This window comes from Zingiber officinale, chromosome 9A, assembly GCF_018446385.1.
Source record: "Zingiber officinale cultivar Zhangliang chromosome 9A, Zo_v1.1, whole genome shotgun sequence".
In the NCBI taxonomy this organism is placed as follows: Eukaryota; Viridiplantae; Streptophyta; class Magnoliopsida; order Zingiberales; family Zingiberaceae; genus Zingiber; species Zingiber officinale.
In genome coordinates, this window is record NC_056002.1 from 4,767,523 (window position 1) to 4,792,755 (window position 25,233).

Below are 25,233 nucleotides of genomic sequence, written 5' to 3' on the forward strand. Positions count from 1 at the left end.
GCTTTTTGACAAAATCTTTTGTTTTTTAATTTTCCTCTATATTACTTCCACAGTGAAAATTTTACTTTTCCATAAATATAATTCAAACATAAACAACACTTTGTTCATGTCTGAGAATGAACTGAATGAGCATTTCAAACTGCAATCAATTTTCATATGTAGCACAACCAGATCTGTGCACAAAAAGTAAAGCCAGCATTACAATTGAGTTTTTCATTCATAGATGTATCACACTCACCCAAAAAGTTACATCAAATTGCCATTAAAAAGTTTGAGAACCTAACAAAATGCACATTCTAAATTGCAACCAAGTTTTAGACTAGGCGCCAACAGATTTGTTAAGAACAAGATCTGCACATCTGTACATAGCATGCCACAAAAAAAACATTATAGTTAGTTTTCCACTTACACCTATCACAATCATCAAAAATAAGTTTAGACATCAATCTGCCATTTACAATTAATAGAGTTCAAATCTCACAAATTTAAGACTTGAACAAGCGCCACATATAGTGTTGACTTTCACAAGTTGTCTTGGGCAACATTTGATGATCCTCCATCCTTATCTTCTGTAAAGGATGAACTTTGTGATCCATGAACCTAGGCCTCCGATTGTTGCTCAAAATAGACTGCTCCCCTTCGTATATCTAGGCATCAAATCCCAATTTTCAATTTCAAAATATCAATAAACATTCCAGGAGTTCATTTAGAAAGCCGTTCTCCCACTGTACAGAAACATGTATGGTACAGAAACCGAATATTAGAAGAGAAAAAAGTAGTTCATGATAAAACATAAATAATCAGATAATTCCCAGCAACGGGACCTACTTGAGATGAATGTGATTTAACGCGTGTTTCATTCAATTTTCAAGAACGCTCTTGTAAGCAAATTGTCTGTGTTGATTGGTGGAATAGGAAATTACAATGTGCACTCACATAGCTGAAGAACACAAGCATCAAAACTGATCAACCCTCTTCTCCAAACACTCTCGTGGACTTCTAGATCTGCTTTGCTGACAGTTGGTCTTTGTCTTGCAAGTACTTTATCAAAGTCTGTCCTTGTGATTGATGGCGGAAGGATCTGTTCATGCAATCAAGTTGATTGATAAGCACCAACTTTGAATTTATGAAAACTGATTAGTTTTCAAAAAATGACAGCTAAACAATGTTTTGGATGCACCTTATCAGCGAGACCTTTTGCAGCAAGATCTTGCAGTGTGGTCTCAACAGCAGCTGGATGTCTTGGTCCACATGGCAACCACATACCCTCACTGGTCATGTAGAAATGCGTGGCATCTTGAGCTTTCCGAACTGGTTCAAAAAGTACATCCTTGACCTGTGCAGACAAAAACATTCAAGAGGACTCAAACAGCAATATAATCACTAAAACCCTGTGGATTCTCCAAAATTTGAAGAACACTTACACAAACAGCAATATCTGAACCAGAAAAGCCTTCTGTGCGATAAGCTAAATACTCAAAATCACTTTCACTCAAGTTATGAGGGGTGTCTCCCAGGTGTACCTATGATACATGTCCAAACAGTTGAAGCAGACGTTTTGAATTTATGAACTGCGATCAATGAACGATATAACAGAAAACAAGGTGTGGAATTGTCCTAGCAATTATATACACTTCATAATCGATACCTTAAACATGTGTTGTCTGGCTTTAAGATCAGGAAGAGGAATATAAATTCTCTTATCGAAACGTCGACGGACTGCCTGTGCTTGCAATTGTAAATAATAAAAGTGATAAGATTTAGAACCTTCAAAAGGGCAATAGCACCAACAAAAAAAAAATGGAAATCATTAAGCCAATAACCTGATCCAGAGCATAGGGTGTATTAGTTGCAGCAAGAACAAGAACTTTCTGATCATTGTTTCCCACACCCTGAAGAATTCAAATAATTCAATGCCAAAGATACAAGATGAAGAAGCTACAGTTTGCAGCTTCAGATGGTGTGCTCTAATGCCCAAAAATCTAGCCTTATGGGACTAGGGAATACTACCAAAACATAACCAGTAGAAACCAGCCAAGAAAATGACAGATAAGCCACCTGTCATGGACAAGTTACTCAAACTAATCTCTTAATATATTCATTCCGATAACTTATTTCTGTCTCATTGCTACTTGTATCGGATATCAATGTACAACCACCCACCAGTAATACCATATTGCATGAATCTTAACAAGATGCTGCTGTTAGCCACCCCCATTATAATCCATTATAAACATCTATAATTGCAAGCAAACAAACAAGGAGAACAAAGTATCATAAACCACCTGAACCACCAGACAATCCCAACAGTTCAAGTCAATCTATATTCTACAGTAGCACTATATCTATAGCAAAACTTCAAATGTAAATAGGAAACCCTAACTTGATCCACAACCTTATCAGTGATTGGTGTAGACAAAAAAGTATTAGTCATCCATAGTAGAGAAGCCTCACTTCAAGTGAACAAAGGAAAACACAATCTCATTCGTATCCATAAAATGGAGGCCAAGACAAAACAAGTTATTTAACAAGTACACGAGAGAAGAACAACACAATGGCCTTAACTATCTGTCATTTTTAACATGGATATTAAGATGATATTGAATAAAGGTTCAAACAAGTTATGTACAGCACATTACCTGCATTTGCACAAGAAGTTCCGTCTTGATTCTCCTAGAAGCTTCACTTTCATTGCCTTCTCCACGTTGTCCACATAACGAATCGATTTCATCAATGAAGATTATGGATGGTGTATTTTCACGAGCCATTTGGAAAAGGTTGGAAACCAACTTTTCACTTTCACCCATCCACTTTGATACTAGGTCAGATGAAGATATACTGCAACAGTTTCACTAAATTCAGAACATCACTAGTATTGTTTGTAGACTTGTTTGCTTCAATTAATTGTTGAGTATCACTCATAGGTGCATAAACCAGAAATCATAGTTGCAGCATCGACATTTTATAGAAGCAGTGCTCTAGAAGAAGTAAAATAAGGGATCTTCCTGACTGAGTAGCTAAAAGCCCAACAACTACAACTAGTTTAGCCCCAATGAGGCTTTAGCAAAATTTTAACAAGCATACCTCTAAACAACAGTTTGTATGAAACTTATTCTACCAACAATAAGGGAGTAAATTAATCAACTTCCACTTTTTGCTAAAGCCATTAATCAAACAGTTAAAATGAACCAAAATAAAAGGTTTAGCCTCTGTTTTAACATATTTAGGTAATATAGGAATGTGAACTATGGGTGATCCTATACAGTAGACCAATAAGAATCTTTATTCATCATCATCATCATCAAACAGTGTCAACATAATTAGCAACATGGATCTTATCCATTATCTATCAGAAAACCCTATGACAAACTTGCCTTATTCAGTTAAGTTATTACAAGGACAAACTCATACCATCAAAATTAATGGAATCAGACAACACAAGAAAGGATAAACAACAAAAGTAGATAAATGTGGATTAAAGATATATTATATTAGAAACATTAGAAACATGAATCAACAGGACAACCATGGCAAGTTGTGATAGTCAGAACAAACTAAGGTTTAAAATCTCGACCTGTACCAAGGTTTCGATCTCAGACCGGAACGATACGGTTTCGGTATCGTATCGTGCCGTGCCGATACGGTTTCGATACTTGATTATATATATATATATATATATATAGGTTGTTGTATTAATGTTATGTAACTTGACCATATATGTAAAAACTTCTAAAATAAAATTAGACATTTATATCAATAAAAATGTGTTTTATATGTTTAAGAACTAAGAATCTAAAAATAGAGAAGATAAGTATTATAATATTTATTATTTCAAATCCCAAATTGATTCTAAGATAAAAAAAAATATATTATCTATAATAATTATATAAATTAACAAAAATCATAATATATATAATAATTATATAATTATAGTTTATAAATATTCTAAATAATATTATATATATATATATATACATAAAATCAAATTTATTTTAAAACATTTATTTATATTTTATTTTTTTTAACAATTAATTTTTTTAGAATTATTTATAAAATTTTAAAATTATTATAAATTTTCAAAATTATTTTAAATTTATAAAAATAATTTAAAGTTTGTTTTTAAAATTATTTTAAATTATCTATTTTTACTTTACTTTTTTTATAATTTAAATAAAATAATAAAAATATAAAATTATATATTTTAATTAGATCAATTAATTAACCGTTTCTTTAATTAATTATTAATTTATATAATATAAAACTATAATTTATATAATAATTAATTAGAAATTATATATAAAATATAATAGTTTTATTTAAAAGTTTAATAAACCCTAATGTTTTCTCAACCTCTCCCATCGCGATTTTTGCACTTGCCGCCGCCTCACCGCAGTCACCGTCGCCGCCGCCGCCGCCTCACCGCAACCGCCGCTTCGCACCGATGATTCGAGGTAGGTCTTCATCCCCAAATTGATTCGTTTTTTCTTCTTTCTTCCTTCTTCTTCTTCCTCCTTCTTCTTCTTCTTCTTCTTCTTCTTCCTTCTGTTGCGTCCGTGGGACGCACGCGAAATTGTTGTGCGTGCGGTGCCGGTCCCGAGTCGGAACAGTAAAAACCGCCCGTTTCGGGCGGCACGGCTCGAGATTTCATTCACTAGAACAAACATAGCTCTCTTTTAGCAAAAGTAACTCCATGAGCCACTTTCCACATCCCCGAGGCATGGAGTAATATTAGTAATGCCAAGAAGCCCCTATTTTCAAGGAAGAAAGGGAAAACAAAAAATATAGGGAAAATACAGGGGAGATGACTTTTTTCCTTTTTTTTTAGAGCATCCACATTGGTGTTAATGCTTGAAGCGTTAATGCCAATGTGGATGCTTTTAGCAACACTGTAACATTAACGTGTTCAATTCCTTGAACGCGTTAATGCCTACCGATTAAAAAAATATAAAAAATAAAAACAACATATTGGCATTAGCGCATTCGCATTAATGCCAATGTGGATGCTCTTATGAGAGAAACTGAGGGATGGTAAAATATTGGGAAGATTATGTTAGGACACTCCAGCAAGCTAGCTTCATTGATGATTTGTTGCAGTAGGAACTCGAAGCAAACGCTAATACTCTTAATTTTATTTGGTATCCACCTCCTTGAAGTGACTAATCCAAGGGTCCACTCTCCTCACTCACAGTACACTATGAAATCCTTCTTCAAGGAGGCGGAGAAGCCTCATACAAACAAATACACAAGCGAAGACGAGATACAACAAGAACAAGGAAATAGATATAACAATGAAGGACCTTTGCTCTTGATCTCTTGTTGTTGTGGATCGTCTCTTGATGCTTGGAAATGCAACAGCACTTTGCACCAAGAACCTTCAAGAACTGGCGGAAAGAATCGGAGAAGAAGAGTTACGTTTGAATCTTTGTCATCACCTTTATATCCCGCGGATTAGGGCTCTCAATTGATAGTCATACCCCCAATCAATTGCCACGTTAGATCCAAGCGCATCCAACCATCTAAACCTTGCAACGACTCTTTTCTTGGTCACTTAATCGATTACAAGCCTACTTAATTGATCACCCAATTGATTACGAAGTCTTATGTTGCTCGCTAGCTTCTCCCAATCGATTACCTAATCGATCAAGAAGCTTCAATCAATCACCTGATTGATTCAAAAGCCCTCTATTCGCTCGTGACCAAGCTTAATCGATTAGCCAATCGATTAAGCCTCTTGCAATATCCTCAATCGATTGGGATTCTTCCCAATCGATTCAGCACAGTGTAATACACTGTGCTTCGTGAAAACCAGCTTCCAATCAATCACTTGATCGATTGGGTTCAGGGTGAATCGACCACCTGATCGATTCACCATGCACTTCGCGAAGAGATGCACTCATCGATTAGCACATGTCTCAATCGATCACCTGATTGATTACTCAACCCTAACTTGCTTAACCCAAGTTTAGGGTTCTCTTGCCCAATCTCCGGTCAACCATGACTTATTAGGACTTCTCCACTAAGTGTTCGGTCGACACAGCTTTTTCCCATATGATGCATAAAATACCATGAAATCCAAACCAAAGAATTGTGAAAAGTTTCTATTTCAACATGCAACGAAAAAGACAATATATAAGATGATGAGTAGAAGGAGTCTTTCCCTTGGCTTGATCTATGGACTGAAATGAGGAGATATAAAAAAGTCCACCACTCCCGAGGATCCCTAAAATTGGATTAAATTCGTTATAGATCCAACAATAAACAATAGAAGTATTGAGTTGACCCACTTGGACTTTACCAACTTTCCGTTAGACTTCCGATCACCAAGTGCGGTCCTCCTTGACCTACTTGGATTTTCCTCTTGCCTAGCCGCAATTAGGACTTTACCTTACCAATGTGTGGTCTCCCTTGATCCACTTGGACTTCCCTTTGCCTAACCGCAGTTAGACTTTCCTTTGCCAACGTGCGATCCTCTTTAATCCACTTGGACTTTGTTTGCCTAACCGCGGTTAGGACTTTCCTTGTCAATATGCTCCTCTTTGACCCACTTGGACTTTCCTTGCCAACGTGCAGTCCTCCCTGACCCACTTGTTCTTTACTTAGCCTAACCCTCGAGTTACGACTTTACCCTTACCTAACCCTATTTAGGACTTTGCCATTATCTAACCCTTAATTAGGACTTCTCTCTCATATGTCAACTTGGACCCGGGGAATGATTGCACTAACAATCTTCCAACAAATTAAACCCCAATCTTTTCCAAAAATTGGGAAAACAGTAAGTTTCTTCTCCTCCTCCCATGAATTTACCTATTTATTCTTCCTCACACTTCCCACATTGGATCCACTCATCATGGTGCTAGCGGTGCTGGAACAACAGGTGAGTTGCTCCCATGCAAGCCTGTTGTTGCTCTTGCACAGAGAAGCCTGCAGTTGCTCTGATGGCAGAGTAGTCTGTTTGTTTGCTTCCACAGTGAATAGTCTGCCAGCTACCACGAAGAGACTGGGAAAGAAGATTAGGAAGAAAGATAAAATAGTCTTTTGATGATTTTCAACTTTCTTTCTTACCTTGTCTACTTTCTTCTCAAGCAAACAAAATTTTAAGATTTTTATTTAATCTTCTCTTGTTATTTATCTTCCTTTAACTTTCTTTCTTCTCTTGTAAACAAGCCCTTAGGTAGACCTAGACCAGGACACCAAATGTTTTAATACATCTCAAAATGAGATCAGACACCTGTTTTTTTTACTATATAAAGATAGATGAGCTTATTTATAAGTCCTTGAGAAATCAGGAACAGACTAGAAAGCATAATTTACCAGGTGTACATCAAAATAGAAAATGGAGAACAAAATCACACTACATAAATGTCAAAAAATGAAATAAACAATATGAAACAAATAAGCACATTTTTTAAAATGGAAAACAAATATCCTTAGTGTGACCTCTAATGTACTTAAACTGATTAATCCAAAAGGTTCAGACTATAGAATAGATTTGCAATAAGAGATAGCATTCTAAAACAATCTTTAAAGAATGGGTAAAAAGTGTGCAACGTACAAGGAAAAGAGAGAAAATAAGGAGCAAATGCAACAAAAATCTTAGATCGCATGAATATACGAAGTAATAAAAGCTACAAAAGATTTCTAGTCGATGCATTCACCAATTCAATTGAACATTTTTGTGAATAGAGAGTTAACCTAAAGAAGGTTGACTCAGCCTCCGTAGCAACAGCCTTAGCCAAATATGACTTTCCAGTTCCAGGTGGACCGTATAAAAGAAATGCCCTCCATGGCCTTCGCTTTCCTACAGGTTTCAAAAGATAATTACTGATTGAATAGAAGTTTTGCAATTAAACAAGCTAGATGACCAATTTAGGACAGACTACCAAGTCAAAACAACATCAATCTATATGCAAATAAGAAAATACCTGTGCAACCCAATAACTAGTATCATGGTAAATAAAGCATTATTGAATGTTCATACTACACCTTTGACAGTTCGGTATATTTGTCATGATATCTACACCAATTATACCCCATCTACAGAAGTCATCCATAAATTAGTCTGATGGATCGTGTTCAAAATTGAAACCTTAGAAAAGCCTGTTGAATGCTAACCTTCTAGGTTTAAGTCGTGATTAACAAGGTATTTGGTACAGTTACATTGGTAAAGATACATAAATAATGTCTATCCTTCCAACCTTGTCTATTTCAGTATCTGCACTTAAAAAGTTTAAAGTTGGTGACAATTACCTTCTAGCCTTCTAGGCCATCTGGATTGTTTCTCACCGTTGGACTTTGTGTAGGGCAATAACCTAGCTAAAACAAAAGCCCTCTTACTTTCAAATGTGGAAAATGTGTGGTGGGAAGAACTAAAAAATTCTAGGAGATTCATCAGTAAAGTGTCTTTCTTTTACCCCCTTCTTTTTACCTGTCTCTTAAGTCATAAACCAGGCGGGGCAACTTTTTCCTCATCTCATCTCTCTGATCAAAATAATTTCACACCTACTCTTCAATTCTATCAACCAGACCCATTAAGAATCAGCTACCTAATTCATCCTATTCTAACCTCATTATTGGGATGAGGAGTAACACAGGAAGCCACGCCAAATTCATTTTAATTCTCTACTCTTAAATTCTATCAACCAGACCTATTAAGAATCAGCTACCTAATTCATCCTATTCTAACCTCATCATTGGGATGAGGAGTAACACAGGAAGCCACACCGAATTCATTTTAATTCTCTATTCTTCAATTCTATCAACCAGACCTATTAAGAATCAGCTACCTAATTCATCCTATTCTAACCTCATTATTGGGATGAGGAGTAACACGGGAAGCCACACCGAATTCATTTTAATTCTCAATTCACAGGACTATCTCAAAATGACCACTTGTGCTTCGATAGACTATTTGTGTTTCAATATCTGTATGTGAAATCCTTAATCCAACTAGACAGCACTGTTTTAATGCTGGAGTAATGAAGAACTAGATAAAGTGAGCGGAAGGACAAATATTTCGAAGTTTCTCCTGCATAATAATCCACAAATTCACATTCAAGACAGTTATGGGGCCACTTGCCATGAAAAACAGTAAACAAGGTTCAATCATGGTTTGTACAAGAAGCAAACCCGTGAAAAATTGAGGGAACTTGACGGGTAAGATCACGGCTTCCTGCAAGGCCTGCTTAGCACTCTCGAGCCCCGCCACATCGTTCCACTTCACGTTGGGCTTCTCCGTGATTATTGCAGAGGTAAGCCCCGCCCTTAGCTTCGCTCGATCAGGATCCTCGCCCCCACCTTCGCCATCCTTGGGCTTGACCTTGGGCCTCGTGGCCACGGCGGCGTCCCCGTTGGCGGCGGGACCTGAGCCGCCGCCGTCATCAAGCACTGCGCGGATCTCCTCCGCGCGGCGCAGGTACTCCGTGAACTTGTGGGTGATGGCCTCCTTGATCTTGGGGTTCTTCTCGTACTTAAGGTGGGTGCGGAAGTACTCGAGGGCGTTCATGTAGAGGGGGAAGGCCTTGACGTAGTTCCCGGCATTATCCTCCTGCACCGCCTGTTTCACGTACTCGATCGCCTGCTCCTTGAAATTGCTATACATCGGAATCGAAACCCCAACCCAAAATAGGCGAGAAAGAGGAATTCAAACAACCTCAGAATTGGACGGCAGTCCTAGATCAATTCCATCGATCGCCAATAACGAGAAAACAATCCGAGACGGGAACCCGGCACAAATTTCAGATCTGCAGGGACGAATTCGAGGGGATACGATCGATGTTGAGATTGGCAGATCAGCTGAGCCTTACGACTTGGCGAATGAGTGGGAAGACGGGGCGAAATAGCAAAATAGGTCACGCCCCGGGTCTTCAAATTCGTGGGCGTGGCTTATGTCGTATCTGATCAATCTTTTATCGAACGATGATATCGTTCAGTGTAGAGGGTGCGGTGGTCATTTCACGAACATGTGAACCCTAATTCCGAATCGATCTCTTTATATATATGCTCGTGCTCTTTTCTCCGCTCCCTCGTGCCTCGCCGCCGCTTCTTCCTCCTCCCGATTGCCTCCGTCTCCGTCGATCATAATGAAGTACAATCCCAGAGTGTCGAGCTCCCGCCGGAAGTGCCGGAAGGCGCATTTCACGGCTCCATCGAGCGTCCGGCGGGTGCTTATGAGCGCGCCGCTTTCCACCGATCTGAGGAACAAGTACAGCGTGCGGTCGGTCCCGGTGCGGAAGGACGACGAGGTGCAGGTGGTGCGCGGCACTTACAAGGGACGAGAAGGAAAGGTCGTGCAGGTTTACCGTCGGAAGTGGGTCATCCACGTCGAGCGCATCACCAGGGAGAAGGTTAACGGTTCCACCGTCAACGTAGGCATCAACCCTTCCAAGGTAGTCATCACCAAACTCAAGCTCGACAAGGACCGCAAGGCTCTACTCGATCGCAAGGCTCGTGGTCGTGCCGCTGACAAGGCCAAGGGCAAATTCACGGCAGATGAGGTTGCTGCTGGAGGAGCTGCTTCTCTTCAGGAGATCGACTGATCTCATATATCTCAATCGGTCTTTCCCTGGTACCTTACAACATTCTGGTTATGGATCATCTCAGTTAATATGTCTGCTTAACTATTGATGATTAGCTGGAGTTTACGTTATCAATGTTAATGGAGAAAACAAGCTATTTATGCTAAGGTAGTTTGTTGTGGTAAATTGTCATGCCTCACAATCTTTCTATTTATAATTTGCTCCCGATTTCCATTGTGGCATTATTAGGATAGTTCTTAATAATGCATTGCCTAATTGAATCTTATGTTTAATATACTCTTAGAGCAATTTTGTTGACTTCAATTTGGGAAATCTAACCGATGTACTCAAGATAATGATATAGTTAATGTTCTTCCTATCTGTAGAGTAAGATGAGCGCATATTTATTGTTTAAACCTCTGCCGAACCACTAATAAATTTCATTTCTTAAAAATCTGATTTGGCTTAAGGAAAGAGCGAAACGCCTGACTCAATGGATAATATTCATACAGTGGCCAGGACAAATCAAGCATTTATTAGGTGAGGCCTGTGAGAAGTGGCAACGCAACGTTTCTTTAATTGAAACTTACGCTTAAACTGGAGGAGCATAAGTTTAATTCACCCACCTCGTGGTGCACAGTGGATAGGAGCTAGTGCTCGGCATTCGGCAAAGCTTTGAAGATGAGCCAATTTATTAAGTAATGCGTTAGGTATTTGTTGAATGGCACTCCTCAACTCACACATGCCTTATGTCATCGTTCAATTTTAAAAACCTTGGAGATGCTCTAAATTCACGAGTTTAACCAACGGATGCAAGACAGGATTCCCAGAGAAATCGATCTGCTTGAGTTTTTACTCATTCAAATTAATTTATAAGAATCAAACTAGATCCGCAGAGGATAAACAGGTGGAAAAAAGATCAAATCTTCCGTCCCATGTCCCTCTCGTCGAGTGGGCGGACATGATATTCTCGTGATATGCACTGCATCATTGAAATGTGATTTAATCCGTCCAACAAGAGAACACGGATATTTTGTGACGGAGGATCTGATCTCGGTGAAAAAACATAAAAAAGGACGCAATTCTCAAAACCAAAATCGGTAAGGATCGAGACACGAATGCAAACCCCAATCAGGTCAAAGGAAAACAAGAAGATATGCAAATTGGAAACGTATTCGAACAAGCGGCCATTCATATATCGGATAACTTTATTCTAATACATTAACATATAACATATGCGCTAGATTATAATGGTCCCTTACCCATGAATGAATCCTGAAACCATAATAGAGTGTATACACAAGCAACGTGTATCCACCTCAATCCTATCACAATAGACAATACACAAAGAACAATGCCAACGAGCCAAACATAAGACTACATATCGAATTAGGATTTATAAGTAACGAGACTGGCGAATAATGTTGGAAGGCCTACTCGCCTTTTGCAATTGAAAAAGAAAGATCTTTGTTTCCCTCCATTGAATAGTGACAGTGATCATGGATTCATGGTGATTTTGATGTGTTTGCATCTACTCCTTCATGAATCACAACTGTGGAGCTGGGTGTCTGATACTGCCGGGGTAACGCTGGTTGGGAGGCCGCCAGAGAGTGGTACAGCTGAGGATGGCCAGTGGCAGCGGGCATTTCGTAGCTATAATTAGCCATTGTTGCAGGGGTCTGAGATAAGTGAGGATGCTGCACGACATGATACCCTGCTCCAGCATAAGGGTGGGATTGATTGCCTGCAACATGGACTAATTGGGGTTGCAGTGCAGAAGGTGCAGATGCAGGGCCAATTGCTGCCGTTCCATATGCAGTCGCTGGAATTCCAGGCCTTGTTGGAACTCCTTGGACAGGCGCTGATGGCTTTCCTAGAGATGGTAAAGTATTTGGATCTGTTAAATTGGGCTGAACTGCTGCCAAATTGTAAGGTGTGGTATGGTGAACAGGCATGTAGAACACCGGAATCTGGGGATCAAGTGAATGGACTTGTGGTGCTTGCTGCATTGAGTGGCTGGCAATAGAGTAGTAGGGGGGCATCGAGAGAACGGTTCCAGTTGCTGTTTGATGCATGTAATGAGTATTCGCCGGCATAAATTGTGGATGCTGTTGATGAATATGGATATGGGGCTGTTGCTGCTGTAGTTGCTCTGGTTGCATTGAAGGCCTCTCATAAGCTGGTAATTCAGAGACTGGCGGTGATACATAATAGCCAGCGTCATAAGGGATCTTAGGTTCTGAGTTTGGATTTGAGTTCATGACCCTGGAGTTAGGAATCAAAGTAAGATTTCACAAAATTTTGGTCAATCCACTACTGATCACACATTAGTCAACAAGAAAGCTGATACCTTGACGCTGGACCACGAGTGAAGTCATTGTTTTGGGTGGGCGTCGGAAGCTGCGTCGGCTTCCTGAAGTCTCCTTGATCAGGCCTATCATCGTCGGAGAATTCTCTATTCGGGTTTTCGGTTGGGGAGATCACGGGAGATGAAGCAGAGACGACCGGGAGAGGGATGGACGGAAACTGGCGAGGAGGAGGAGCATGGCCTGCATCTTTGAAAACCTCTTCGGCCCTTTGCTTGGAGGCGGAGACGGGTGATTGATTCATGCGGGAGGAGTGATCATCCTGGTGCTCGGTGGCCCGATCGATGGAAGGAACGGGGATGGGTGGAAGATTGGAGAGGGGAGCAGATGAGGTAGATCCGAAGGAAGAAGCCTTATCGAGCATTGGCGAACCGGGGACAGATTGGACTTCTTGGCCATGGCGTCCGAGCCTACCAGAGGAGTCGGGACGAGGGAGGATGGGGCGCTCTGGTTCCAGTTGTCTACCGCCCCCGCGCGAATGGACGGAGGAATCGTCGTCGAGGCCAAGAAGACAATTGATTGAGGCGGAGTCAGTGGAACCCCGAGGGTTTTCCTCCATGCCCATGCTGTGAATCGCGCTATTGAGAGCATCGACGAACCAACTCTCCGACTTGGACTCGTCGATCAGTGACCCGATAGCAGAAGAAGGCGCCGAATCAAACTTTGAGGGGAAGAGAAACAGACGAAGGCGGGCGGAGCGCCTCGAGCCGCTGCCGCTGCCGCTTCCAGAAGTGGCCGGGGCGGCGGTGATGCGATCAAGCTCGTCAATCATGTTCTCGAGGTCCTCGTCAGTGGAGACGGAGATGAGGGAATCAAGATCCTCGTTGGGGAGCTGGTACTTGAGGGTGAAGGGGGTGCCGCCGAGGAGGTCGCGTGAAAGCTTGGCGGAAAGGTCAGTGAGGGTGGCGTGACGGTCGATGACGACCATGCGCGTCTCGCCGCCTAGGTAACAGAGGGACTTGTCGGTGGGGCGGGGGAGGATGCGCCCGCCGTAGCTGCACATGACGCGGATGCGCGACGAGGCCGCGGCGGTGGACGATAACGGCTCGTCCCACGAGTCGCCGCCGCGGGATCGAGGCGAGGAGTCGACGGAATCTGGGTATCCAGGTGCGGAGGCGCCCGCCGACGCCGATTCCATGATCGGAGAAGGGCAGAGCAAGCAAGGGAGGAATCCCCGGCTTCGAAGCTATCGAATTGGGGGGTAGGTAAGTTATGTAATGTATGGATGGTTTGTAGAAAGGACCAGAGAAAATTGGTTTTTTCCACGCGATTTTTCATTTCCAATTCTTTTTTAATTCTGATTTTATTTCTACAGGATATTTCCTTTTCCCACCCTTTCAATATCAATTATTTTGATTTTTATTTAAAATATTTTATTTTTCTTTTGTAAGGGATAGGAGAAATATAATATTTTATAAATTATAAAAAGAAACCAAAAAAAAAAACCATGAACTAATCGAAATGGTATAATATTCGTTGAGATTATTTTTTTTGGATTATCCTAGATCATGACATCAGCTAGACAGAAAATTATTACCCTTTTATTTTATTTTTTATTTTTGCTGTTTTTTTAACATCACCATAATTAATATTTTAACCATGAATATTTAAGAAATTACTTAAATAGATTCAACTGATTGAAATTATAGAGTTGGTTGTATAATGGAGCATTATAGTTGATGTGACTACTGTCATTACAAAAAAAGTATATTTCCTAATTAGTATTTCTTGGCTCCAAATGTATAAAATGTAGCTTTTATATCCCTAATCCACTTTTTACCTTCTCACAAGCTCTCTCTTGTGGAGACTCTTCATAATGCAAAACTCGAACTCTTGTAATTTACCCCATTTCAAGAGGAACTGTCAAGGTAAATCAATGCAAAACTTGAAACTAAAACGGAAGACTAAATCCAACTCTAGATAACTTGCCCCGGCAACCTAAAAAAAAATCAACGTTTGTCATCTAGTTCATTAAGGTCTCATTTCATTTTCATCACACCTTGATGAGTCCACTCGTTGACATCATGATTGACTATGTTAGCTGTTCAACTTAGACTTTCATAAGCCCTTTCTCATTTAACCTTGCACCTCTTTGATTTCTTATGGTCTTCCCAAATAGAAGACCTACTTTAGTGATTTAATTGAAAGATAATCATATGTTAACTTAATCTTAAGAAAATATATTCTATTGTTAGTAGTTAGGATGTACGAGAGGATAATAATTAATATTTGTTGAAAGAGTGGCTCTCTGTCTGGAGCTGCTCCTTCAATTTTTTTATTAAAATAACTTTTTTAGTTTTCGTTAGAAAAAACATAAGCTCGATCTAGTTGTTGTTGAGAAATTTATTTTATAACGGGGAGATATGTGAAGTTTTTAATTTATGATGTGGCATTGATATGGTAGAGTTTTTAAGATGGTAAATGCAGCGCGCTCCCGCGAATATAGATGTTCTTAGAAGATATTCATTTTTTAAAAAATATTTAAAATGTCTTTTTTATCTTTTTTATTTTAAAAATATTATTAATTCAGTATTATGGTCATAATTAACTGGATCAAAATTAATCAAATTTAATAAAAAATAATAATTTTCACTTAACTATAGTAATAATAATAATAATAATAATATAATTTCATCCAACACAATGACTTTTTATATGGAGGGTCAGGCAGAGTCGTACCTGTATTTGACGGGGTCTGAAGCGCATATTAAAAAACGACCCTTTTACTCCGCTAAATAATGATAAAGTTTAATTTACAAATAATATATATACTAAATACATAAATAAATAAAAAATAAAATATTATTATAAACACTATTTGTCTAGTTATTTTAGAGATAAAAAATTTATAAAATCTGAATAATCCAATTGTCGGACTATTTCTTTCTCAATTTATAACATTGATAGCTCATTTAGTGTATCATGTAACATTGAGACAAATGCGGTGATTACATGTAGTAGCAAGACGACAAACAGTAACCACCATGCAATTAGGTTGTCATTCGCACAAGCGACCGGGGTAGCGTGCGACAACCACCGCACCGTGCAATTAGGTCACATGAGCAAACGCCAACCACCAGCCCGTATTGCATGAGATAGTCACTGTGAGAATCGACGTGATTAGGTCGCATAAACAATCGTTGTTGCACGATTAGGATACAGTTGATGTCGCGTGTTGCAAGATGAAGAAGATGTCAAAGAAGAAAATTAGGATTACCTCTTGTTCAGTGAATCCATGCATTGGTAGAAAATAACGCTGGAGAAGAAATCACGTGCAAAGAAGAGCAACATCAGAGAAGAAATTGCATTCAAAGAAGAGTTGTGCATCGGTGTGTGCCTCGAAGCCGTGAGAATAGGTTTAGCGGCCATTTAGGGTCCATGTCTCTCATTTTGTTTTAGGTATAATTAAAAAAATGGACCTTTCATTGAGCTGGACCCTGAGACGATTGCCTCTCTGACCTTGTGGAAATTACGATTCTGGTCAGGTGACCTGCAATGTATTTCATATAAATATCATATATATATATATATATATATATAAAAGTACTAACTATATTAATTCGTAGAGATGACATATATGAGTAGATAAATTACAAAATATATTGACCTTTATATGTCAAAGATCAGATATATAATTAAACATTTTGAAAATTACTATATTATGTAAGGTGAAATTTATCAATCATGATGACTTCTCATAATTATCCTTTATTATTAAGAAGAGTAAATTAGGAAATTAAAATTAACTATAAGATAATTATTATATTATAGCTAAAGCAAGTTGGTTGTTGTATGTTAAGCAGGTGCCACCATACCAACGTTAAAATAAAGCATTTTTTAAAATAAATCAATTATAATAGGGTGCTTTTTTAATTTATATATTTTTTTTGTTAAAATGGGCCATTGTATGGTAGTGCTTTCGAGGGCTAGTATTTAAAATGATGGCTTAGAGGTGCTTTATATTAAAATGGAATGGAATTTGGCTTTATATTACTACGATGCTGTGACTGTTTGGCATATTATAAAAATGTGAAAAGAAATGAATTTTGCCTACTCAATGATGAGACATTTTGATACTCAACCTATAGCTAAGCTAGTAGGTTCTTATCTAATATTGGAATAGTCAAATATGAGATATTATAATTAACAGTTGGTCTCCCGTCTAACTTTCAGAGGCTGAATCACTCAAACATTTCTCTCAAATTGTGCCACTCTAATTTGTTCACCTAGATAGAAATTGGAGAATAATTAAGCTTATAAATTAGACGACTAAATTGATACTTACAAATTATCTCGAGGTGTAGTTATAGTAAAAAAAACAAGGTGACTATATTCTTTTTATATATGTTTATAATCTATTTTTAAACTATGAGAAGGAAGATAAATTATGAGATCAGTTTATAGTTAACAGGAGATGGAAAGATTTTTTTTTTCTTTAGAATAAGTGTCCATCAAAAATTAATCCCTTATTTTATTATATTAAATCTATGATCCTCTAACCAATTGAACATTCCATTAAGTGAGGATACCAACTACCTTATATGATTAATCCTATAACCATATATGAGAAGGTAAATTGAGAAACTCTAATTGATCACTACGGAGGAGAATTGTTTATTCGACTTTACCAAGAACAAGTTCACAGTAACCAACTCAATAATGCCACTGGTTAAAATTATCTTCATCGGCGAGACTAATGAAGATGTTCTTGATTGTACAGATGTTCTTGATTAAAGTAATGATATTGCGGCAATTTGATTAAAGTAATGATAATCATTTATGAACCCCCAGAATCTTGACTTCAAAGCTCCATCCAGCCTTCACTGATCTTATCTCTACACTCTCCTAGGCAAATTACCTAATTCAAGCATTACTATATTCATTGTTTGATGGGGTCTAATTAGGTACAAACTTGCACTCTTCAACTTCTCCCCTTCTTTCCTTCAAGCAAAGACGGCTTGCTTGGGAAGTCTGCTTAATCTATTACCCGTGATATTATTGTATATTCCCTTTCAATTTCAGAAAAATCAAAAACTATCTGATCTTGATTTCTCCAGGCACTTTCTCCTCCTCCTTCCCCTGCAGCTCTGGCTTTCTTTCCTTGAGCGTGAGGGCAAATGATGGCGACGTTGCCTGCCCAGGTGGCATCTTAATGCTCTCCCCGTCTGCTACGGGCCGACTGCCGCTGCGTGCTAACAAAAGGCAGAGGGATAAAAACGTTGGCGAGGCGTGAGCGGATTGGATAACGACGGGTGGTTCACCAACAAGTGACACATGATCGATGCATTTCCCAGTCACTATGAGATTGACCACTCAATAAAATCGGCTAAATCGCATTGGATTCGGATTCAGTTAAGTTAAATGGCAGACATACCAAACATATATTATATACACTCACATAACCTAGTCCTATCGTGGCAACAACACAAAGGAATATAATTCTACTGCTGCAGTCGGCAGAGGTGGAACCATAAAGAGATTTCTTCTTCTCCTAAAACTTCTGAAGTGCAATAAATCTCAAGTTTTATTTGCTGAACCGCTTCCACCAAGGAACTTAATTAGCTTGAGGATGATCTTCTTTCTACCAACTGCTAAGCATGTGTCCGATGAGACTACAGCCGGCTGTGCTTTTGATGAGCCTGCTGATCTCCTAAGCTTTACTCTCCTGGATTGATCTGGTACTCGGCTCAGAGTGAAAGATCTCCTTCTCGTTTCTGGAGCAAGTTTCGAATCCAAAGACTGAACTTGTTTCTTATCTGCATCGTGAACACTGAGCTTAGTTTTAATTGTCTTCTTGGGCACAAATGGTTTCCTTGAACTGGTTGAAAGTCTTCTTCTCTGAGCATTGTGATCCCCATCTTTGCCAGTTGCCAAGGCTTCTATCCATGCTTGAGCTGCTTCTACTTTTTGGCCAGCAATCTCCTGAGCTGCCTTAGCTTGCTCGATCAAGTAGTGCTCAAACTTAGATACGGTTACAGTACTGGATCCATATAGAGACGAGTTCGCTCTGTTTCTACTGTTGCTGTCTGCAATTGCCCTCAGCTTCTGCTCTGCAATTGCCTCAAACGTTATTGCTGCTTTCATCTCTTCCATTGCTGCTTGAAGTCTCTCTTCCACATACAAAACACTAGATTCTGTCTTCATCAGTTCCGATCTGAAGGCTTCGATTGCTTCATGTGTCGACTGTGCATCTCTTTCGGCTGCATCTCTATCTGCCTGTAGCCGTCGCAGATCCGCCGGGAGATCGGAGACTATATCCGAAGCCCTCTTCTGAGCCGACGAGGCAACCTCCAATTTGGACTTGGAACTTCGGAGCTCGTAGTTTAATTGCTCAACTATGGATTCTAATCTCTTGCTAATGCTGCTCGATCGCTGCTTCTCCTTAGCAACATGGCGGATTTCTTCCCTTATAGCATCCATGCCATCCATGAGCTTGAAACCTTCTTCCTTAAAGCTTAGCAATTCTTTCTTCGCCGCCTCCAGTTCTGCGTCGGCGGCCTGCGCTAGAGAAGCCTTCTCGACGCCGCATTTTATCGAGCAACCGTCGTGCGAGTTCTTGCCCATCGATCTAATGAGCTTGACCTCGTTTTGCAGGGAATGGATATCCGAAACAGTGAGATTAAGTTGGGACAATAATTGGTCGATCTCACTCTCAGCATCTCGTTTTTTCTTATCTAATTCTAACCTGTTAATCTGCAGAAATCGAATGCAGAAACTCCTCAGTCTTGAAACAAACAACGAACAGATGAAAACAAAATTAACACAAACAAGCGGAAACAATGAAGCATTATATATATTACCTGTTGTTTTGTGCAGTTTTCCGATGCCTTTTTTCTATGATTTCTCTCCATGCAGAGGCTAATGGCTTCTAACTCAGTGGTTTGCAGTAGAATTGTAGAACATAAACTCAAAATTGAATCAGGAAACAGATGAACAGAAAACGATCTGTTTGGATATCTGTTGGATTTTTGTAGAATATTTCTGGAAAAGAAAATATCAACAACATGCTTAATTTACTGGTGCATGTGTTGCTTATCAAAGGCGTAAGGCTTGGGCATTCTACCGGATGTGGAGCTTTTTCCTGCCACATAAAATTCCCTAAATGAGGAATAATTTCATGTCTCATTCGGGACATTCGTTGGTAGATGGTTACGAGTCGTCGAAGTCGGTTTCAAAGACTCGCTCATTTTCAGCCACCAAATTAACAAGTCCTCGCATGAATGAAGTTTTTTTTTTTTTTTTAAATTATTTTTTTTGTTTTTCCTCCAAATTCTAAAATCCTTTGGGGATTTTTCTTGGATAAAATGGACGGTAGATATTTTAACATTGAATAAGTAGAATAAAGACATATAGAGTATTGCAAGTGTCTTAAAATTCAATTAATGAAAAATTTGCTTATAGTCTCCAATCACAAATAAAATTTTACATGCAATCTCTATTATCAAAAAATTTTATTTCCACTCTTTAACGAAATATAATAGATATCAATTTATCAAATTATTTCTCATATTTTGTAATATAAAAAGTTTAAAATGAATATAATTTCTCCAAAATTTAGCATATTAAATTAGAATTTAATATATTTTCTATCAAATTAAGCATTATTCTTTTTCCACCTCAATTGGATAAACAATATAATAGATTCTCTTTAATTGGATGAAAGATATACTAGATTCTCTTTAAATTATACTCAATTTGATAGAAAATATATTCAATTCTAGTTTAAATGTTGAATTTAGGAGGAGTTATACTCATTTTTGAATTTTTTGTATTTAAAAAATATGAGAGATAATTAGGTAACGATGTTTCAGAGATGACCCTAAGTTGCAATGTTGCAAGTTGCAACATTGCAACTTAGGGTCATCTCTGAAACATCGTTACCTAATTCTACACTTGATCTTAGCCAAAAGGCCGAGATGACCCTAAGGATATTATGGTGGGGTTGTTGCATAGGGCCCCATCTTTGGCAAGACCCATGTTTTTTTTAATACTTTCTTTAAAAAAATATAGTACCATTAAACCTCTGTTTCTTATTTCTCAACCTTATCTGTTATGTTTTTTGTTCGTATTGCTTCGACACTTCCATTTAATCCAGCGCCGCAGTGACAAAGCCTCCGAAGAAGCTGCAAACCAAGAGCGCAACGCTGATCTTCAACGAGATCTCCAAGCTCTTCTCGCTTCCCATAGTCGAGACCACTTTAATCTTAGGTAATGCCGAAAGAAAACCTCTTGTGATTCCCCTCTTTTGTTTCATAATTGTTTGTTGGGTGTCTTTGTCGCTTTAACCATTCAAATTGGGGATCTCACTTGTCATCCTCCTACTTTGGCTTTTGTTCATTGTGATATGAAAGACTGAAAGGAATTTATTTTTTTTCATCTGGCAATTGACTCCTATTGTTTTAATTTGAGTCTTTGACCACTTAGGTAGTGTCTTGATTCTTGAATCAGTTAATGATCTTCATCCAATGATCATACATGAAAAGTTGGATCATGAAGATATAGAGAATTTAGAATTACATTATGTTATTAGATTAGATATTTGTTGTGGAGATACTCGAGAGTGTAAAATTCAGATTAGATAACTAGAAATTTGTGACAAAGAGTTCTTGTTTATCCATACTTCTCCATTGTTGATAAGAGACAATTAGTATCATCCCCTTTAATTCAATTATTTTTTTAAAAAAATTAATTTAGTGTTGTTAAAGCTAAAATGGGCATTTTATAATAAGTGCTTGTCTAATATCTATAATAAATAGTTGTTTGATTTATTTATTTGTCTTGTAGAAAATTGGAATGCCTCCTACTAGAAAATATCTATCAGGACATGATAAATGAAAAAAAAAAGAGTTGAAGAATTTATTGAGTATCAAAGAGGGGCGATAGACAGATTTGTTGTCAAAGAATTGAGAAATTCATCACTTGAAGATTCCGGTAATAAAGAGGAAAAAGAAAATAATCGTAATGACTTACACGAAGACTTAGCGATTGAAGATGATGTAGAAGAAGATGTAAATGAGATGAAGGCAATGAAAGTGGTAATGACTTAGACTTTGAAAATAATTATTCTGAAAATGATGATAATGCTATTAATGCAATGAATGAAGAGCCAAATTTATCAATTCCACTTGATATTTTTGATCCTAGAAACTGGGAGAATTTAGATCCTAAGTGGAAGGATCAATTAGTGGAAAAAGGTCTATAAGAGATGTATTAATAGGGAAAGGTCCCAAAGATTAATCAACTACGTGATTCTCTTAGGATTCCTACACTCAGATTTTGCCAAATGGTCAAAAACACCATAGAGATTGGTTGGTCTATTTGAAAGCACTTGATAAAACATTTTATTTTTGTTGCAAGTTGTTTAAAAGGGGGACTCAACCAAGTCAACTATCAAATGAGGGATATTGTGATTGGGGGCATCTTAGTAGCAGACTTAAAAAACATGAGACAAGTATTGAACATATCAATTATGTTGGTGCAGCGGGGCCGACATTAGGGGGTGAATTGCCTGCACAATAAAAATACCCTCCTCGTTTCTTTCAACTCAAAAAATGTAATAATAATAAAGAAATAAACTAAGAGAAATAAAGAGGAGACAGAGAATTTAACTTGGTTACAACCCAGGGGGTTGTTAATCCAAGGCGATGAAAAAGCTCAGAAAGATCTCCTTCTCTGAAGGCGGAGAAGCCTTTTACACACTAAAAGCTCTAAACTATTGCTAGGAATTGAATACTGAGTTCATTCATTATTCCTAGGTCCAGGGGTCCTTTTATAACCCCTGAAAACTCTATCTCTAAGGTTGAGGGCGCCTCCGAAGACCATCCGAGGCGCCTCCAATGTGAAAATCGGATAGAGTTTATCCAATTCCAAACGACCAGTTTGGCTAAGTCCAAGGCGCCTCCAATCGAGGTTGAGGGCGCCTCAGACGAGTTTGAAGGCGCCGTCAAGGGCGCCTTCAACCAGTGTTGAAGGCGCCTTCAGCTCCTTCTTCCCGTTGGTGTAATTTCCAGTAGGTCAAGGTTGACCTAGTTGACCAAGCGTAAACCTTGGTCATGGTTTCGATGTTTGACAATACAGAAAGACATGTAGACATGGACAATGCAGGTGCAGTTGTCCATGCGGAGAGATACTGATCAGGGTCTGATCAGGTTGGATGAAGAAGAGTCAAGTAGGTCAAGGTTGACCGGATACTTGACTGGGAAGTCCTAACTGGGATGTTAGGCAGTTCGGAAAGTCCTGGTGAGTGAAGCCAGGCAGTGGGAAAGTCCTGGTGAGTGAAGCCAGGCAGTGGGAAAGTCCTGGTGAGTAAAGCCAGGCAGTTGGAAAGTCCTGGTGAGTGAAGCTAGGCAGTGGGAAAGTCCTGGTGAGTGAAGCCAGGCAGTTGGAAAGTCCTGGTGAGTGAAGCCGGGCAGATTGGAAATCCTGGTGAGTGAAGCCAGGTGAAAACCCTAGTGAGTGAAGCTAGGTGAAAGTCCTGGTGAGTGAAGCCGGGCAAGGGAAAATCCAGATGGATCAAGGGTGATCGGACATCTGGTGTTGAGAAGGTCAAGTAGGTCAAGGGAGTGACCGGATACTTGACACGAAGAGAAAAGTCCAAGTGGGTCAAAGGGATTGACCGGACACTTGGTAGGGAGCCTTAGCAGGTCAAGGGAGTGACCAGATGCTAAGCATGAGATACCAATAGGTCAAGGTTGACCGGATATTGTTTTGGAAGGTTTGGGACTTGGTTTGGGCAAAAACCAAGCTCTGGATCGATCTGGGGACCGATCCAGTGATACGGCTGATCGGTCTGGTGACCGATCAGTAATCAAACAGAATGCTTCTGTGGATTATCTGATCGGTCTGAAGACCGATCAGGAAGCAAACAGAAGAGAAGAAGGAGAAAGGCTGATCGGTCAAAGGGACCGATCAGACCCCTCCTGGACCGATCAAGACATAGCCTGATCGGTCCAGGCTTAGCCTGATCGGTCCCCAAGACCGATCAGGACCCTTGTGGACCGATCAGGATGAACCCTGATCGGTCCACATCCTAGCCGTTGCCTAGCAATGGCTAGTTTCTTCTGTGTCTTCTTCGCATGTTATAAAAGGGGTTGAGGAGCTACTGTTCTGGGGTTACTACTTCCTTCTTGCCCTTGCTTCTTGCTGCACTTGAGCTTTGCTGAGCTCTCTGCTTCGTGAAGCTTCGTGTGAGCTGGTCAGCTGCTGCTGTTCTTCTGTGAAGTTGCTGCTTCATCAACGGAAACCAGTCGAAGGCAAGCGTGTTTGTTTTTACATTCATATCGTTGCTTCTTCTTGTATTTCTTGTACACTCTGATCTTGCTGTTGCAAGAAAGTATTGTGGCGAGGTTTCTCCACCCACAAGGAGTATTTATTAGCCGATTCTCCGGGGACTCATCCACCGACGGATTGATAGGCTTCGTCCACCTTATGGACACGCCGAGGAGTAGGAGTATCATCTCCGAACCTCGTTACATTGTCGAGTTCGAGTTTGAGGTTTGATCTTTCCTTTTTACGTTTCTATTTAGCTATTTCCGCTGCGCTAACCCTAATCGTAGGAAGAAACGGAAGATTTGGGGTCGGCTATTCACACCCCTCCTCTCTAGCCACGATCATCGATCCTATCAAGTGGTATCAGAGCAAGGTTGCTCTTCGTCGGATTAACACCCGGGGGAGCACAAGCTAGAGAATGGATCGACTCGGAGAAGACATCACGTTTCCACCATTCTACGAGTGCTGCAACTTCGCGTATTGGAAGGTAAGAATGAGGTATTTTCTTATGACTAACCTTGAAAATTGGAGTTGTGTTCAATTAGGTTTCAAGTCTCCGATGGACAAGAAAGGAGAAACCCTAGAGAAGAAGGAGTGGACCAAGGAGCAAATCCACCAATCAACCATCAATGATGAGGTAACGAAAATCATTGAATTTTCTTTACCTAATGACATTTTGTGTAGGATAGGTGGTTACAACAATGCCAAGGAATTGTGGAACAATTTGGCCAAGTTCCATGAGGGGAGCTCCACTTCAAGTCATGAAGAGGAGTCAAGTGAGCTGAGTAGCTCACTTCATGAAGATGTGGATTTAGAAGTTGAGGGCCACTCAACATCTAAAGAAGAAGAGGAGGAGAGTTCTTCTTCAAGTTCGGAGCAAGAAGAAGCTTCTACCTCCGGAAGGGATGAAGGAGAGAGCGTTCATCCATCCTCACCTCTAGGTAATTCAAGTCATTTAGTTTCTAGCAAATTACACATAATGTGCTTTGAGTATAGGGAATTTGGGCACTACAAGAGTAAGTGTCCAAAGAGGATTAGAAAGACTCCACCGACGCCAAAGATCAAGGAAGTCGGAGTCCCGATAC

At 39.4% G+C, this 25,233-nt stretch overlaps 4 protein-coding genes across 10 annotated transcripts; 1 reads left to right on the plus strand and 3 right to left on the minus strand.

Annotated features, from left to right (window-relative positions):
• Nucleotides 1-226: 226 nt before the first annotated feature.
• Nucleotides 227-9,900, minus strand: LOC122018863 (protein SUPPRESSOR OF K(+) TRANSPORT GROWTH DEFECT 1-like). 7 transcript variants are annotated; one of them, XR_006121932.1, is made up of 10 exons: nt 9,127-9,900; nt 7,693-7,798; nt 2,640-2,838; nt 1,824-1,892; nt 1,649-1,723; nt 1,425-1,523; nt 1,181-1,336; nt 937-1,081; nt 482-647; nt 227-359 (listed from the first exon to the last, which is right to left on the minus strand). XR_006121932.1 is itself a non-coding variant. In XM_042576314.1 (10 exons), the coding sequence occupies exons 2-10, from the start codon at nt 9,500-9,502 to the stop codon at nt 601-603; spliced, it is 1,272 nt and encodes a 423-aa protein (XP_042432248.1). In that variant the 5' UTR covers nt 9,503-9,574; nt 9,650-9,871; the 3' UTR covers nt 227-600. The 7 variants fall into 7 exon arrangements, 5 of the variants coding, with proteins under 5 accessions (XP_042432248.1, XP_042432244.1, XP_042432247.1 ...); XM_042576314.1 differs by having other exon boundaries at nt 227-647; nt 9,127-9,574; nt 9,650-9,871; XR_006121933.1 differs by having other exon boundaries at nt 227-725; nt 829-1,081.
• Nucleotides 9,901-9,998: 98 nt separating this feature from the next.
• LOC122018864 (60S ribosomal protein L26-1-like) lies at nt 9,999-10,700 on the plus strand. Its single transcript, XM_042576316.1, has one exon. The coding sequence runs from the start codon at nt 10,080-10,082 to the stop codon at nt 10,533-10,535; it is 456 nt and encodes a 151-aa protein (XP_042432250.1). The 5' UTR covers nt 9,999-10,079; the 3' UTR covers nt 10,536-10,700.
• A 982-nt stretch (nt 10,701-11,682) lies between these two features.
• On the minus strand, nt 11,683-14,089 carry LOC122020064 (histone-lysine N-methyltransferase 2D-like). The gene is made up of 2 exons (XM_042577794.1): nt 12,865-14,089; nt 11,683-12,779 (listed from the first exon to the last, which is right to left on the minus strand). Exons 1-2 carry the CDS (start codon nt 14,016-14,018, stop codon nt 12,020-12,022), a joined length of 1,914 nt encoding a protein of 637 aa, XP_042433728.1. The 5' UTR covers nt 14,019-14,089; the 3' UTR covers nt 11,683-12,019.
• A 4,108-nt stretch (nt 14,090-18,197) lies between these two features.
• Nucleotides 18,198-20,020, minus strand: LOC122018499 (protein PLASTID MOVEMENT IMPAIRED 2-like). Its single transcript, XM_042575831.1, has 2 exons — nt 19,681-20,020; nt 18,198-19,573 (listed from the first exon to the last, which is right to left on the minus strand). The coding sequence occupies exons 1-2, from the start codon at nt 19,729-19,731 to the stop codon at nt 18,398-18,400; spliced, it is 1,227 nt and encodes a 408-aa protein (XP_042431765.1). The 5' UTR covers nt 19,732-20,020; the 3' UTR covers nt 18,198-18,397.
• Between the last annotated feature and the right edge of the window lie 5,213 nt (nt 20,021-25,233).

Excerpts from the sequence above, each read along its gene's own strand:
- LOC122018863 (XM_042576310.1), bottom strand. The coding sequence starts at position 9,598 with ATGTATAGCAATTTCAAGGAGCAGGCGATCGAGTACGTGAAACAGGCG. Across the intron at positions 1,893-2,639 it reads AACTTCTTGTGCAAATGCAG|GGTGTGGGAAACAATGATCA; the intron begins GTAATGTGCTGT and ends TGAATTCTTCAG. Across the intron at positions 1,724-1,823 it reads CACCCTATGCTCTGGATCAG|GCAGTCCGTCGACGTTTCGA; the intron begins GTTATTGGCTTA and ends TTGCAAGCACAG.
- LOC122018864 (XM_042576316.1), top strand. The coding sequence starts at position 10,080 with ATGAAGTACAATCCCAGAGTGTCGAGCTCCCGCCGGAAGTGCCGGAAG.
- LOC122020064 (XM_042577794.1), bottom strand. The coding sequence starts at position 14,018 with ATGGAATCGGCGTCGGCGGGCGCCTCCGCACCTGGATACCCAGATTCC. Across the intron at positions 12,780-12,864 it reads ACTCGTGGTCCAGCGTCAAG|GGTCATGAACTCAAATCCAA; the intron begins GTATCAGCTTTC and ends TCCTAACTCCAG.
- LOC122018499 (XM_042575831.1), bottom strand. The coding sequence starts at position 19,731 with ATGGAGAGAAATCATAGAAAAAAGGCATCGGAAAACTGCACAAAACAA. Across the intron at positions 19,574-19,680 it reads AAAACTGCACAAAACAACAG|ATTAACAGGTTAGAATTAGA; the intron begins GTAATATATATA and ends CGATTTCTGCAG.